The sequence below is a fragment of the Canis lupus genome, chromosome 1, assembly GCF_048164855.1.
Source record: "Canis lupus baileyi chromosome 1, mCanLup2.hap1, whole genome shotgun sequence".
Taxonomy (NCBI): domain Eukaryota; kingdom Metazoa; phylum Chordata; class Mammalia; order Carnivora; family Canidae; genus Canis; species Canis lupus.
Genome location: NC_132838.1, coordinates 89844552 through 89859198, shown reverse-complemented (window position 1 = coordinate 89859198; position 14647 = coordinate 89844552). Strand labels below are relative to the sequence as shown.

The following is a 14647-nucleotide window of genomic DNA, read 5'->3' as shown; positions in this document are numbered from 1 at the left end:
CTAGTGGCAGCATAATTCCAATCTTCATCTCTGTCTTTACATAAGCCAATCCTTTGTATTTCTCTTCTCTGTGTCTTCTCTTATCCTTTGGGGAACACTTGTCATTGGATTTAAGGTCCACCTTGATAATCCAGGATGATCTCATCTCAAGATCCTTAATTATATCTACAAGACTATTTCTCCAAAAAAGGTCACATTCACAGGTTGTGGGTGAACATGTCTTTTGGGAAAGCCACCACCAGCCCTGCTGTAGATAAACTACACTACTCTAGGTAATAGTTTTTGCTGCTGTCATACTCTGTGACACTATCACCTAGTTTATTTTTTTTCACAGCCTTTGTTATTATTTAATGCATCTTTTCCTCTTGTGTACTTTTCTGTTGCCTATCCCTACCTACTTGCATTCAAGCTTTACAAATAAAGAGCTATCTTGTTCACTGTGCTGTATTCCTAGCACCTAGACCAACACTTGGAATATTTTAAGGATCCCCAAATACTGACTGAATGAATGATACCACTGGGCAAATGTGATGTCAGCTTGGCTCTTTGGTACTTTCAACAACCTCCAGGATTTTATTTTTTGATGTAATTTTATGTTATTTGAATTTTAGTTGGAAATTTTTGGAAATGCAAGCATATTATGGGACATATATTTATCACAACGGATAAATATATCCAACCATTTCAACATTCAATTGCTAACTGATCTTCATAGTTCATTTAGCTTTTACTTTTCACCCAGAAAACAGATCCTCAGAAGAATACAAGAATACTTTTTTTCTTTCTTAGGCTCTGATCACCTTCGTGAAAAAGATGGCCTCTGGGCTGTCTTGGTCTGGCTTTCCATTCTGGCTGCCCGGAAGCAGAGTGTGGAGGAAATCGTCCGAGATCACTGGGCCAAATTTGGCCGCCACTATTATTGCAGGTGAGAAGGGTGAGGACCCTGGGGAACTGCTCTTAGAGAAAACTGGCAGACTAGAACCTTCAGAAGGAGGCATCATTCAGAACGATCTGAGGAACAGAGAGGCTGGAACCCCTGAGATGTGGTTGGGGGTCCTGTGAAGGACGTCCAAACCAGAAGGCATCAATTTCCCCTCCCCTAGCGACATTCCTCTGTAATATTTTCATCAGTGACTGTAAGGTGGGCAGCCATTCCAAGAGGGAATCTGAACTGAAGAACCTTAAAAGCCCTTTGGTGCCCCTGAGAGTTGTATAGTCCAACCAGAGGCTTTGCTTATTAGTTCTGCACCCATAATTATCAAGGAAGAGAGGCAGAGACAAAGCTGTGACAGGTCGGTCTGCTTTTGTCATCCTCTCCTTACCTCTGTTTTACTTTCCCACTAATGGCCCAGCAATGTCTAAGGTGCCCTCTGAAGGGGCCACATGGTTCAAGAGCCCCAGATTTTGCTAAAGATTTGTCCCTGTGAAAGGAGACTAGAAAAAGGAATTGTTATCCTGGGAGGGAGGAAGGGAAAAGCTTATTGGCTAAGAGCTCAACGTTGGGGGTTTATATCACTTTCCTGTTTTTGAAGTAAGGGAGGGGGGCATGGTTGCCTGCTAGAAACATATACCTAGATATGCTAGGTTTGTGTTCCTAGTACCAAGCCACGATTGTGAGGGAAGCAATAGTAGGAAAGGATGTCAACTGTAGAGAAAATAGCTATGGGACAAAGGAATTCTTGAGTATTCTCAGAGACTCTCTACATATTGAAAACAGAAATTGTGCCTCCTTTTGTTTATGAACAGCTAACTACTTTGGATGTTTGGTTATATTTCAAGAGCTTAAGACACAGAAAGAATGTTTTAGACTTCCCTTATAAGGTGATTGTTTCTTCTCTTAAAAAAACTCATTTACTTAGATAAATATCAGAGAATAAGAAAGCCTGTGATAGGGCTCAAAACAGTTTGCAGTACTCTAGGAAATGCTGACAGTGCCATCATGTTCTTTGTTCCTCATTTGTCAAGAAGACAAAGGTTGTAATAGCCTGAAAACCACCTCAACTTATTCCTTGTATCATAAAATACTCTCAAGGCAGGTGGGAATTTGTTTTACGTACTAGTATTTCTAACAAGTGCCAAAAAAATCCTGATTCTTGTGGGCCTTTTTGGCATACCAGGGAACTAATTGGCACAACAAACCTTTCTATTGCACAAAGCAGTTCCAAAAAAGTCCAACCTGATAAAATATGTTATGATTGCCAATCTCTGGCTTAGTGAGATCACTTTGAGTTAGGGATGTGTTCCTCATAATGTGTGCAATGATTATCTAGCTTTCTGCCAGTGTTTTGAAGACATGGTGTTATGATAAGTGTATTTATAATATAGTTCATTTTTTTTGTGGCCAAGAGCTTACATGATAATTACTTTGTTCATAACAAATACCATATTAGAGAATATAATGCAATGGAGATTTAAATTCTTGTAGAACATTGACTAATGTTTCAGATTTCTGTCCAAAAAGATCACAGAGATAAAAAGGGAGGAGGGAATAGGTAGAATGAAAGGTAAATACTTTTTTTCAGTCTCCAGCAGATACAAGTTGAGAGATCCTTGTGAAATAAAATGCCTCCTATCCAGTTTTTTTGGGAGTGGGGAGGAAGAGATAATAAAACAGTTTTGGTTTAACTATTTCTGAGCCTAAAGTCATAGCTGGGAACCCAGATGATTTTCCTTGTATGAGTGGACCCCAGAAGGAACGCTCCATTGAAAGATTTCTTGAAAGTGTATTGTGGTGGTGGGTCAGGGGATGTGGTTCATGGTAGGAAAGGGGTAGAAATGCCCGAGTCTGCTTGTATATGAAGATGAGCATTTGGGCAGGCTGGTCTGATGACCATCAGCCAGAGACCAAATGTGATCTGTCACGTTAGTGGATTTCCTCAACTTCTTATTCTCTTTCAGGATCTCTCTGTATCCTAATAAATCCTCTTATCCTAGCCTCCTCCCCCTCTTGGCTTGGTTGGGTCTTTATCTTCCCCCAAAAGACTAGTGTTAAAGAGAATTTAGGCTCAGAACACATCCACTGTGGAGAATGTTCTGAGAGAATTCTTGGTTATTTTGTTCCTGAGGCTGAAGAGGGCACATCTGGGTAGGAGGGAGAGGTTAAACGATACAGAGACAGGGGACCCACTGCTAGAAATGGCATCATTCCATGTTTCCCATTTTGGCTAACACCCTGATGTTTACTAAAAGTCTTAAGAGATCTTGGGTGAAGAGAAAGTAGTAACAATGATGCAAGTCTTCCTTCTTCCAGTTTGCTGGGAACCCACATCTTGTCCTTGGGTTACATGGAGCCCAGTGTGAGATCCCACTGTAGCCATTTGGGCACAGATACCCCTTGAGGGTATCTTCCTTCTCGAGGAGCACCCCACCCTGCCCAAGTGTGCTATTAGGTCTTGGTCAAGACTCTCTGACATTGGGAAAGACTCTACAATTTCTTTGTGGTTGTGACTAAGAATAAAATCAATTAATAGGTTTAAGCAACGGTGTCTGGAACTGGACTGACTACTTGATATGCATTATGGTGTTTTAACCCTACAACAACAAATGAGATAGGTGTTATTTTTAGTCTTTTTTTTTCTAATCACCTCCCAGCCCCATTGTTACATTTGATGATCTTGGCTGGAAGGACCTTTTTAAAATGGAACAATGGTGGTATTTCTTCCAAGTTTCCAAGAGAGATTTATGATACACTGAGTTCCCTTCCTCCTTCTCTCTTCACCTCCCTTGATTCCTCTCTCTCCTTCCTTCCTCCCATCTTTCATCCCTCTGCTTAGAAATCACTTACTAGAAGCAGCAGAGAACAAAACAGATAAGGTCTCTGCCCTCCTGGAGCTCATGGTTCTTGTGGACAAAGGCAGATAAGAAATAAGTAAACAAATACACAAACAAAATATTAAGAGTGGTGTGAGAGAGGGGCAGACAGAGGGAAGTATCTTGAATGGATGGTCAGAGAAGAGCACTTTCTGGAGGTGACACTAAGTTTGAAAGGTGATGGAAGAGACTGTGCCAGGTATTGAGTAGTCAGAGGGAAGAGTATCCCAGGTTGAGGGTAGAGACAGCAATGGCAAAGGCTCAGAGGCAGGACAGGGCAAACTGTCTTTGAGGACTGGACAGGAGGCCCATGTGGCTGGAGCATAGGGAATAAGGGTGAGAGAGGGACAAAGTTGAGGGGGTGGGTGGGGCCGGATCCCATGGTGCCTTATGGCCTGGGTCTAGAGTCTTGTTCTCAATGTGATGGGCCCTTGGGGAGGGATTTAAAAGAAAGTATATGATTTGATACGATTTTTACAAGTTCAATCTGGCTCCTGTGCAGGACCTGGCTTATATGGGCCAGGTAGGAGAGAGTAGGGACCAGTGCTTTTCTGTGCAGTTCTTCCATGAAAACCAAACCGATGATTCGATGATCTTGAGGGGGCACCCAGTTACTGGCTCTCTGATTAGGTTTGTCTTCACCCTGTGTCCTGCCTTCCCTCCCCAGGTTTGACTACGAAGGACTAGAGCCCAAGACAACATATTACATCATGAGGGACCTGGAGGCCCTGGTTACAGACAAGTCCTTCATCGGCCAGCAGTTCGCCGTGGGAAACCATGTCTACAGTGTGGCAAAGACAGACTGCTTTGAGTATGTGGACCCTGTGGATGGCACAGTGACCAAGAAACAGGTACTTGGCTAGGAAATCACCAGAACAGGCAAAGCCAGGGGCTGAAGTATCCAGCAGTTGGAGAGGTCTTTAGGGATGATCTACTCTGAGGGCTTCATCATACAGATGAGAGCCTTGCAGCCAGGAGAGAAGAAAGCCCTTGGTGAAGGTTGCCTACCTAGTTAACTAATGGTAGAGGATGCATTTGAACACAGGGCCCTGACTGTCTGTCCAGCATTCTTTATACTTGTAACTGACAGGCCAATACTACATATAAACCAGTATTTCCTTCTGAAATGTTTGCAACCTGCAGGCCCTCTGCATGGTGGTCATTACAGATTCAGAAAAGGTTCCAAGGGCAAAATATCCCTTTTCCTTGGCACCCCCCTCAGGTGCAGGCATGTTTCACCTTTTCTTACCTTATGTAATTGAGAATGATAGGAGCTTAACCAGATGGGTTATGGGGGAAAAAACAGTTAGAAAATATGTCCCACAAAACCCAAAAGGAAGATTTATGGTTGAGAATTATTACAAAAGGTAAGTGACAAGTTTAACAATTTCTATCACAGTCTCATCTTTGTGAATTGTGCAAGAGAGGTTGGAACCTATTACATTCATTTATCTTTTTGATTTTGTATATTTATTGACTATGGCAAAAATTGACCACTCTAGGAGCACAATTCAACATTTATAGTTCAAATAAGACACTGAGTAATATTAAGAAAAGTTCCATTCTAAAATACCCAAATTCTTATCTTCATACACATTTTTAAAAATTTTTTATTTGTTTATGATAGTCACAGAGAGAGAGAGAGGCAGAGACATAGGCAGAGGGAGAAACAGGCTCCATGCACCGGGAGCCCAACGTGGGATTCGATCCCGGGTCTCCAGGATTGCGCCCTGGGCCAAAGGCAGGCGCCAAACTGCCGCGCCACCCAGGGATCCCCCTTCATACACATTCTTCACCAAGAACAGACAACAAAATAAATCATAAGCTATAGGGTTTGGTAGACTAGATATAGTGGTAGTTACTGATATTTTTATTTTGACTAATATTTCACACACTGTCCTTATCCTAGGGTCCCTGACTTGCAGATGTTCCAAAGCCTGAAGCCCTATTATTTTCTTAGTATTCTCCTTGTCTGCTGAGTTTCATGGTGATCTGGAATCTCTGTCAAAATGTCATTATTCTTTCATTATAGAACGCCTTCTATGGCTGGACAAATTGATTACTGTTTTACTTTGGGAAGATGTGGGGTACTGGAGATAAGAGTGGTTAAGAAGTTTAAAGATGCAAGGGTAAAAAAAAAATTAAAAAAAAATAAATAAAGATGCAAGGGTGTCTGGGTAGCTCAGTCAGTGAAGGGTCTGCCTTCAGCTCAGGTCATGATCTTGGGGTCCTGGGATCGAGGCCCATGTTGGGCTCCCTGCTCAGCAGAGATTCTTCTTCTCCCTCTGCCTCTCCCCTTCCCCCTGCTCATGCTTTCTCTCTCTCAAATAAATATTTTTTTTAAAAGTTAAAAATAATTTTGAAGACCCAGAATCAAATCCTCTCCCTGTCCCACTTGCCAGTTATATGACTTCAGGAAAGTTGCCTGATTTCTTCCTTGTTTGTAAAAATCTCACAGAACTGTTTTATTTATTTTTATTTTTAATTTTTTTCACAGAACTGTTTTAGAAAGGCAATGAAATAAAAGATACAGAAGCCCAGCTATCCTTTACACAGAGAGTATACACTACGTTTTTGGTAGTTGTGTTTTGTTTCACATGAGGATTTTTTTTTTTTTTTTTTTTTTTTTTTTTTTTTGGTAGATGAGATTGAATCCTTTCCAAAATTACACTAGTGATCTCCGGAGATATGAAGTCGGTAGCTCAGCACATGGCATCTTAGAGCCTCAGGGCCTTAGATGAATCTTTTCCAATTGTGTCCCATATTCCTACTTCCATTTTGCAAAGGAACCGCAGAACAAACATTTTGCAAATCCAAGGTTTATAAAATATGTGCTTTCTAAATTATTCTTGGGAGGTTTTTGTTCCCTGGTGGGGAAGGCTTGAAAACCATTCCCTGAAAAGATTATCTAGTCGATGCTAGGTTCTGGACTTTATTTGCTCAAAAGAAGCTTGTCTGTTGAGCTAATTTGTTTTGCTGTTAAATCCACTAATACCTTACCTTGTTTCTTCCCCAAAGCATTCACCATTTGTATCCCTTTTTCTTGGCTCTTTTAATAGTTCACATCAGGCTAATTCCTCAGCTAGATCTCAAGTTCAGACATCTATTTATTCCATGTCCACTCCCCTGCAACCCTGAATATTGGTTTCCATTTTTACTCTGGAACTTATTATTTTTTTCTTTCCATATTCTTTCATATTAGCTCCAATGTGGCCATAAATAGTAAATGCTGCCAGAAGCTGTTCTGGGGAGCTTCTCTAGAAAGAAAGGAAGGTTGTCATTCATCTTCCCAGATCCCAGGACCCAAGTGACAGTTTATTAGCTGGTGGTCCTGAGTCACCCCAGAACTTTTCCATACACTCGGTTTGGCTCACTGAGGGTTTGGGGAGACAGTTGACATTCAGTGGCATCCACATTGTCAGCGAGTCATGGATGGTTTTTGTACTACCATTGGCCCTGTCAGTGCAGAGTAGGGAGTTCCTGCATCGTGGGGCTGCTGGTAAACTTCCACCACCGAGGCCCACATCTCAGCACTCCTATGAAGTCAGTAGTCATCAGCATTCTGTTCCAGGGATGGTTGAGTCTGGGCACATTTCATGTGATACTGTTGCAAAGCAAGCACCATCTACTCCTGAAAGATATATTTGAATTTAAATGAACATGTATTATTTTTAAATAGCCATAAAGTACTTTGGCACTTCATTCAATAGATATTTCTTTTTTAAAGATTTTTACTTATTTATTCATGAAAGACACACAGAGAGAGACAGAGACATAGGCAGAAGGAGAAGTGGGCTCCCTGTGAGGAGCCTGGTACAGTACTCAATCCCAGGATCCCGGGATCACAACCTGAGCCAAAGGCAGAAGCTCAACCACTGAGCCACCCAGGTGTCCCTCAACAGATATTTCTGAAGAGCATGCCAAATGTGTAATTGGTTTTTGTCATGAAGTTTTGTTTGTTTTTTGAGAGGGAGAAGGGGGGTCAGGGGCTGAGGGAGAGAATCTTAAGCAGTCTCCATTCCCAGCATGGGCCCGACATGGGGCTCGATCTCATGACCCTGAGATCACAACCTGAGCTGAAATTAACTGATTGAGCCACCCAGGTGCCCTGGAACAGTTTTCAAATATAAATGTATAACAGCTTTACCAAGATATCATTCACACACCATATAATTCACCATGTCAAGTGTACAATTCAATGGTTTGTAGTATATTTATAAAGTTGTGCCATCATTACCACAATCAATTGCAAAACATTTTTGTCACCCCCCAAAAGCAACTTGTACTTGTTAGCTATAATCTCCATTTCCCAGCAATCCCTGACCTACTTTCTGTGTCTCTGGATTTGCCTATTCTGGGTATTTCACAGGATTTGCCTATTCTGGGTATTTCACATAAATGGAACCATACACTATGTTGTCTTTTGTGACTGGCTTCTTTCACTAAGCAGAGTGTTTTTAGAGTTCATCCATGTGATACCACATATCGATATTTCTTTCTTTCTTACTGATGAATAATGTCTCATCAGTGGCTAGACCACATTTTGTTTATCCATTCTTCAGTTGGTGGACATTTGCACTGTTTCTACTTAAAAAAAAAAAAGATATATATATATCTTTAGAGAAAGAGAGTGTGCATGAGTAGAGGGAAGGGCAGAGGGAAAGGGAGAGAGAGAATCCTAAAGTAGACCTCTCCACTGAGCAGGGAGCCTGATGCAGGGCTCCATCACAGGACCCTGAGATCATGACCTGAGCAGAAATCAAGAGTTGGCCAATTAACCAACTGAGGAGCCTCTGGCCAACTGAGCCACCCAGGAGCCTCATGCTGTTTCCAGTCTTTGATTATTATGAACAGCGCTGCTGTGCATATTCACATAAAGTTTTTTTTTACAGACATAGATTTCCAGTTATCTTGGGTGTATAGCTAGGCGAGGGGTTGCTAGGTCAAATGGTAACTCTAGGTTTAATCTTTAAAGAAATGGCCACATGGTCTTCAAAAGCAATTGCACTGTTTTGCATTCCCACCGGCAGTGTAGGAGGGTTCCAATTTCTGCACACTTTTGCCAACCTTTGTTATTATCTGTCTTTTTGGTTAGAGAACACTGTAATTTAAAATAATCTACTAAATTATGTGTCATTTTAAAATTAAGATGGAAGAGATTTGATCTATAAGGACAAACAAAGTACGCCTTGCCTAGCAAAACCCAAAGGAAACATAACAAGGCAACGTCTCTGTTTGCTGTGGGAAGCAGATTGCTATGGCCTCTTAAGTGTTGTATTATGTTGGAGTCAAGCAGACATAGATTTGAAGGCTGGCTTTGTCACTGCCTAGATTTGTGACTTTGGGCATATTACTTAACTCCTCTTTTCTCAACTTGTTGGGTCAGGCAGGTGGCATGTTGGTAATAATCATCATGTAGGGTTACAGAGGTTTGAGGAGAAAGTCCTATAAAGTGTCAGGCACAATGGCTGGTATCCATCTGATATTCAAGAAATATCAGTTGTTTCTCCCTTACCAGAATCCTCAACCTGACTGCATATCAGTTTGAGGAAACGGTGTGAGTGGTGTTCAAGTGTACAGGCTTGAGACCAGAAAGTCTTGAGTTTGAATCAGCATTACTCTCTCATTGATGGGTGATCTTAGGAAGTTACTCAACTTCCCTGTGGCTTTCCTTATCTGTGAAAATAGGAATAATCATTGTGGCAACCTCATACAGCTATTGGGAGAATTCACTTACACATAAAATCCTGACATGTAATAACCACTAATAAATGGTTAGCTAAAAGAAGTTATGTTAAAAGAGCATCCTTTGGAAAGAAGGATTTTGACATTTAACGAACTCTATATGATGAGAAAAGCAAGGAACACAATGCTGAATGGCATACAACTTTGCAGGGTGTCATGTGGAGACACAGGAAGGCCTCTTCAGTTCCTGAGTTGATTCAAAGTCACATTTCTCTGCCTTCCCTAAGTCTCCTCCTCCCCCATCTCTTCCATCCCACTTTGCTTCAGAAAGGAAAAGGTTTTTTAAGGCAACTCCATCTCCTTTTTTGTCCTTGATTTGGGGTCAGAGTCAGGAAACAGACAGGAAAAAAAAAAAAAAAGCAGTTTCACATATATCTCTAGAGATAAAGAAGAAATGCTCGTCCATCCAAAATGAAATTAAAATCCTATTCTGGTGATAAACCCCACCCCCATCCCCTTCACGGCTGTGGAAGTGTTCAGCAAAGTCGGTCCTGCCTGTGAGACCCTGTGAAGGTCATTTAAGGACCCTGAAGTATTCAGTCCCTGACGTGAATTCCCAAGGACCTCACTGGCCTTCCCATGCCTGTCCAGGTCTCATGGAATTTACTGTGGCTGCCTCCAAGTGGCTGATACTTTTGTGGTGTCAGGTACCAAGAGAAAAGTTGATGTGTGTCTTCTGTTAAACAGGACCTAAGAGAAACTCTGATTTAGAAATACCAATTTAGTGAGGCACAGTTCAACAATTGCAGTTCATCCTCTCATCCTTGTCCCATGAGGGTATGTCACTGTTATTTTCAGGTAAAAGTCTAGTCACATGAATGAATGATGATGGCTTCTTCAAATATGAGTGGGAAAAATAAGCCAGTAGCTCCTCTGAGAGTAGGAAGCAGTTTGATCCAGTTGCTGACTAATTTAAGATGTTCTCACTTTATGCCTTGCAAGGATATGGGAAAGATGAGGGAAAGGTAGGCAGTTCCTTAAGGCTTCACTTGGTGGACCACTCTTTCTCAAGGACGAGTTCCTTGTACAAACATGAAGATTTTCCATGGTGCTAGGTGCTCTGTCTCTTCCTTAACCATTAGCATCCCAAGGAACATCATCAGCACCAGATTACCCCTTAGCATTATCGTCCCCATCTCCTTGTAGCCCAAATCTCCTGGAGTCAGTACACCTTGATTATGAGACTCTCCCAGCTCTGATAGAAGGAATACTCCAATCCTGGTGGTGTGAAAGAAGGATGATATGACAGATGGTACCAGCATCAAGGGATGGCATATTGCCACTAGGATGGGCATCGATCCAGAACCATGACTTGTATTTTGAAAATTAGCTTTCTTTTTTTTAAATTTATTTTTTATTGGTGTTCAATTTGCCAACATATAGAATAACACCCAGTGCTCATCCCACCAAGTGCCCCCCTCAGTGCCCATCGCCCAGTCACCCCCATGCCCCACCCACCTCCCTTTCTACCACCACTTGTTTGTTTCCCAGAGTTAGGAGTCTCTCACATTCTGTCTCCCTTTCTGATATTTCCCACTCATTTTTTCTCCTTTCCCCTTTATTCCCTTTCACTATTTTTTATATTTCTCAAATGAATGAAATCTTGACACCAGGAGCAAAATTTAAGGAACTGAGTCTCTCCTCATGATTCGTCCCATGCCTGTATTTCTATTTAACAGGATAAAAAATCGTGAAATTCCACCAGTGCTGAAGTCATTTGCCAGTAACAGTTCAGCTGATATTAAAAAACCTGATGTAAATAAAAGCATACCAGTTAGCTGATGTGGAAAACCAAATCCAATTTGATTATGTCAGGCTAACTCTGAGCTTATTAATACCTCTTCAAGTTATGCAGGCTGTGTGGAAACATTTTGATGTTGTCCTCAACCTGGAAAAAAGAACCATTTGAAATTAGTTCAGAGAAAAAGCACACTTTGAAGACTGATTGCAAAGTCAATTAGCTTTTGGAGTTGTTGTTTTAATATATAGGAAGGTGTCTGACCTTTTTAATTTCAGTATTCAGAAATAATGAAGCAAGTAAATTGGCAATCTTGAAATTAATGCTTTAATATATACTGCAGTGCTACTAACTCCTGGTCAACAGATAGAAGTATCCTTAGCCCTTGTTTCTGGAGGCATCATATGAAGGCTTTGGGACTATTTTCTAAAATGCTGGTAGTTGAATCCTGCTAAGATGTGTGATAAGAATCTAAGCATTCTGGAATGAATGACATCACAGGTACTTCCTACTGAACTACTAATGTCTGTGTATAGTCAGGAGGGTGACCGTCACCAGGAAAAATAAATATTAAAGGAAAAAACTGTGGACTATCACAGGAACTGAGGGAGGAAGCCACCCCTGTTGTCTGGGTAAAGTGTGTCTGATTCCAAAATATCCCAGAACTGGGGCTGGTGTTGAGTGAATGGGGATCAACAGCCATTTTGGCCAAAGATGAGGGAAAATGGAACATGTGTGACCTAGTTCCATTGTTCCAAATTTGATAGTTGGAATCCGGATAATTTTTAAGCCTTCACTCTCTAAGCAGCGCTCTCAACACCTAATGTGGCTTTTGCTGGATATGTGTTTTTAAAAGAGCACTTAGGAAGCCATTGGATCTTGATTCCCCCCAAATAATTATTTGCAGTTATTGGTCTCCAAGCGAGCTGGGTTGGTTGTGAAAAAGACTAGACGAGAATTTGCTCCCCAAAGTAAGGCAGTCGTGGCTGTGCAGTCAGTGCACTGCACAAAGGCACCCGGCCTAATGGGGGAGGAGAAACTCAAGTCCAGGCTAGCCAAGAGAAAAGATACTTTTCTCTAATTTGTCTTCCTGCTCGTAATCTCTATAAGGGCACAGTATGGACTAGTTAGCTGCTGCCCTGCTCAACCTCTTTTGAACTCATGCTTGCAGCTAACTCTATGACTTAAACAAAGAAAAATGGGTAATTCTAGTTAATTTTTTTTTATGGAGAGAGATGTCTGTCCAATCCAAATCCTCTGCTTTATATGCTGCATGCTTTCTTCCACAAAATATGGTTCAGATGTTACACAGCAGTATTTTCACCTTGAAGCTTTCCATAAATCATTGGGATCTCCTATGGGAGATAAGTTGTGAGTTAGGCTTCGAGTCTCTCTCTTCCGTGCCTATCTTGTCTCTAGGTTCACATACCTGGTGTGGCCAACTGACTGTATATGTGACATTCTACTAGATTTTGGGGCCACATGCCGTTTTCCCCCTGGAATTCATCCTAAGTTCTTATTTGACTGGATTGGGTGCTGCCAAATAACTGTTGGTAATGTACAGTTCCTCCTTCCCCGCCTGGCTGCAACATGTCCTATAATCTCCAAATGAACATCTGGCAGCTCTGTGTGTATTTAGCAACTTGCAGATTTCCCTGCATCGATTTACACAAGGGCTTAAAAAAATAACCCAACATGTATTTATCCAACATTTATCAAATACCTGCTGTACAAAAGGCCCTGTACCCATTTGGGGCACCATACAAGGCATATGAGATATTGTTTAAAGAGTTCATGAGAAGCAGTGTGTGACAATCAGCAGTCTCATATGGTTGAACCTAAAATTACAAACCTGGGGTCAGAAGACCTAAAGTTCTGGCTCCTCTTGTGACCAGCTATTACCTTAAGTGGTTTTTAACTCTTCCCTTTCTTTCCAGCAAAGGGAGAAAGTGGCCAGGATGACTCTGAGGTCCTTCATTCAGGACCTAATGGTCTAAATAGACCAAATTAGAAGGGACATTTCATGGTCAAAGAAGCCAGTTCAGTGGGAGTCGTGGAGAAGATAAATGGTAACAGATCTGTGAGTTTAGTAGTGATTTCAGAGAACGTGGCATAGTCCTTAAAATAAAGTTAATCTTAATTCCACCTAATTTAAAAATAAATATGCCATAAACCATCACCATTTAGGCTTTCTTTGGCAGTCTTCTGAAAAATCTGGAAGGCTGGATGCCTTAGAGCATAGTACCATTTTCATTAAAAGCTTAACATACGAATAGTATTTATAGACTGATTTATGATTTTCTTTTTTTTTAAGATTTTATTTATTTATTCATAGAGACAGAGAGAGAGAGGCAGAGACACAGGCAGAGGGAGAAGCAGACATCATACAGAGAGCCTGATGTGGGACTTGATCCAGGGTCTCCAGGATCACACCCTGCGCTGCAGGTGGTGCTAAACCGCTGCGCCACGGGGGCTGCCCTGATTTATTATTTTCAAAGCACTTTTCACATATATTCTCTGATCTGATGCTCACAACAACCAAGTAAGCCAGGCTGCATTGTTTTTCATCCCTTTTTAGGAAACTAAGACTTATAGAGCTCAAAGTGACTTGCTCAAGACCCCTCCTGATTAGTTGAGCCAGAACGCCAGCCCGGGGTTCTCCAGTTGTTATCCTTTTATCATGTCCAAAGCAAAGAGGGGCAAATGTGGGGATAAAAAGAAAAGATCTAGTGATAAATGGAAGCACATTGGTGGATTTTGGGGTGGAGATACCTGCAAAAAATGTGGCCTTTTAACAGCACTGGGACAAGGCTAGGGTGAGCAAAACAGAGCTCTTATCTTTGAGGCATACAACAACAGGCACCCAATGGGAAGAAAATGCTAGGCTGGAACTGAAAGTGCCCCTTTGATACCCTACTCTGTGATTAACATTATCTTAGCACAGAAGAGGGCATCTCTTCGAAGCCCTTCTTTGGGTTTGTGGCTGTTGTGTCATCCTGGACATTCAGGCCACTCTTGCTGCAGTGACTACAGAGGTGCCATGGATTCCTTTACAGTTGCTTTAGGAATTCCCTAGGAGACTGTGCTAAAGGTTCTTAGTGTCAAATGGTTCAAGAGGAGATTCTTGTAATAGTTCTGCTATTGGCAAGGTGGTAGGAGGAGGCTTTCAGGACACAGCAGCAAGGTGTTTTATTGGCACCCCCTCACTGTGTTATGGCTCTCCTGAGGTTCCAGTCCATTGGGAGTATATGGGTGAAACCTTAAATCTCAAAGGGATCTTCCTTAAGACTGACATGTACTATAGTCAGTCACTTGATACATGAGGCAGATGACCCAGACAAAAGTGGCTACTAC

The 14647-nt window shown here is 41.6% G+C and overlaps 1 protein-coding gene and 1 long non-coding RNA gene across 3 annotated transcripts in view; one reads left to right on the top strand and one right to left on the bottom strand.

Moving 5' to 3' along the window:
• The window catches only part of PGM5 (phosphoglucomutase 5), a 196815-nt gene that overhangs the window by 134209 nt on the left and 47959 nt on the right, over nt 1-14647 (top strand). Inside the window, exons 8-9 of the mRNA XM_072838929.1 lie at nt 790-925; nt 4478-4661. Of these exons, the coding sequence (XP_072695030.1) occupies nt 790-925; nt 4478-4661 (320 nt within the window). The remainder of the gene's footprint in view (nt 1-789; nt 926-4477; nt 4662-14647) is intronic.
• LOC140640155 (uncharacterized) lies at nt 5658-11781 on the bottom strand. 2 transcript variants are annotated; one of them, XR_012036830.1, is made up of 4 exons: nt 11558-11781; nt 11327-11443; nt 9326-9486; nt 5658-7441 (listed from the first exon to the last, which is right to left on the bottom strand). It is a non-coding gene; the product is annotated as an uncharacterized lncRNA (long non-coding RNA). The 2 variants fall into 2 exon arrangements; XR_012036828.1 differs by lacking the exon at nt 9326-9486 and having other exon boundaries at nt 11558-11775.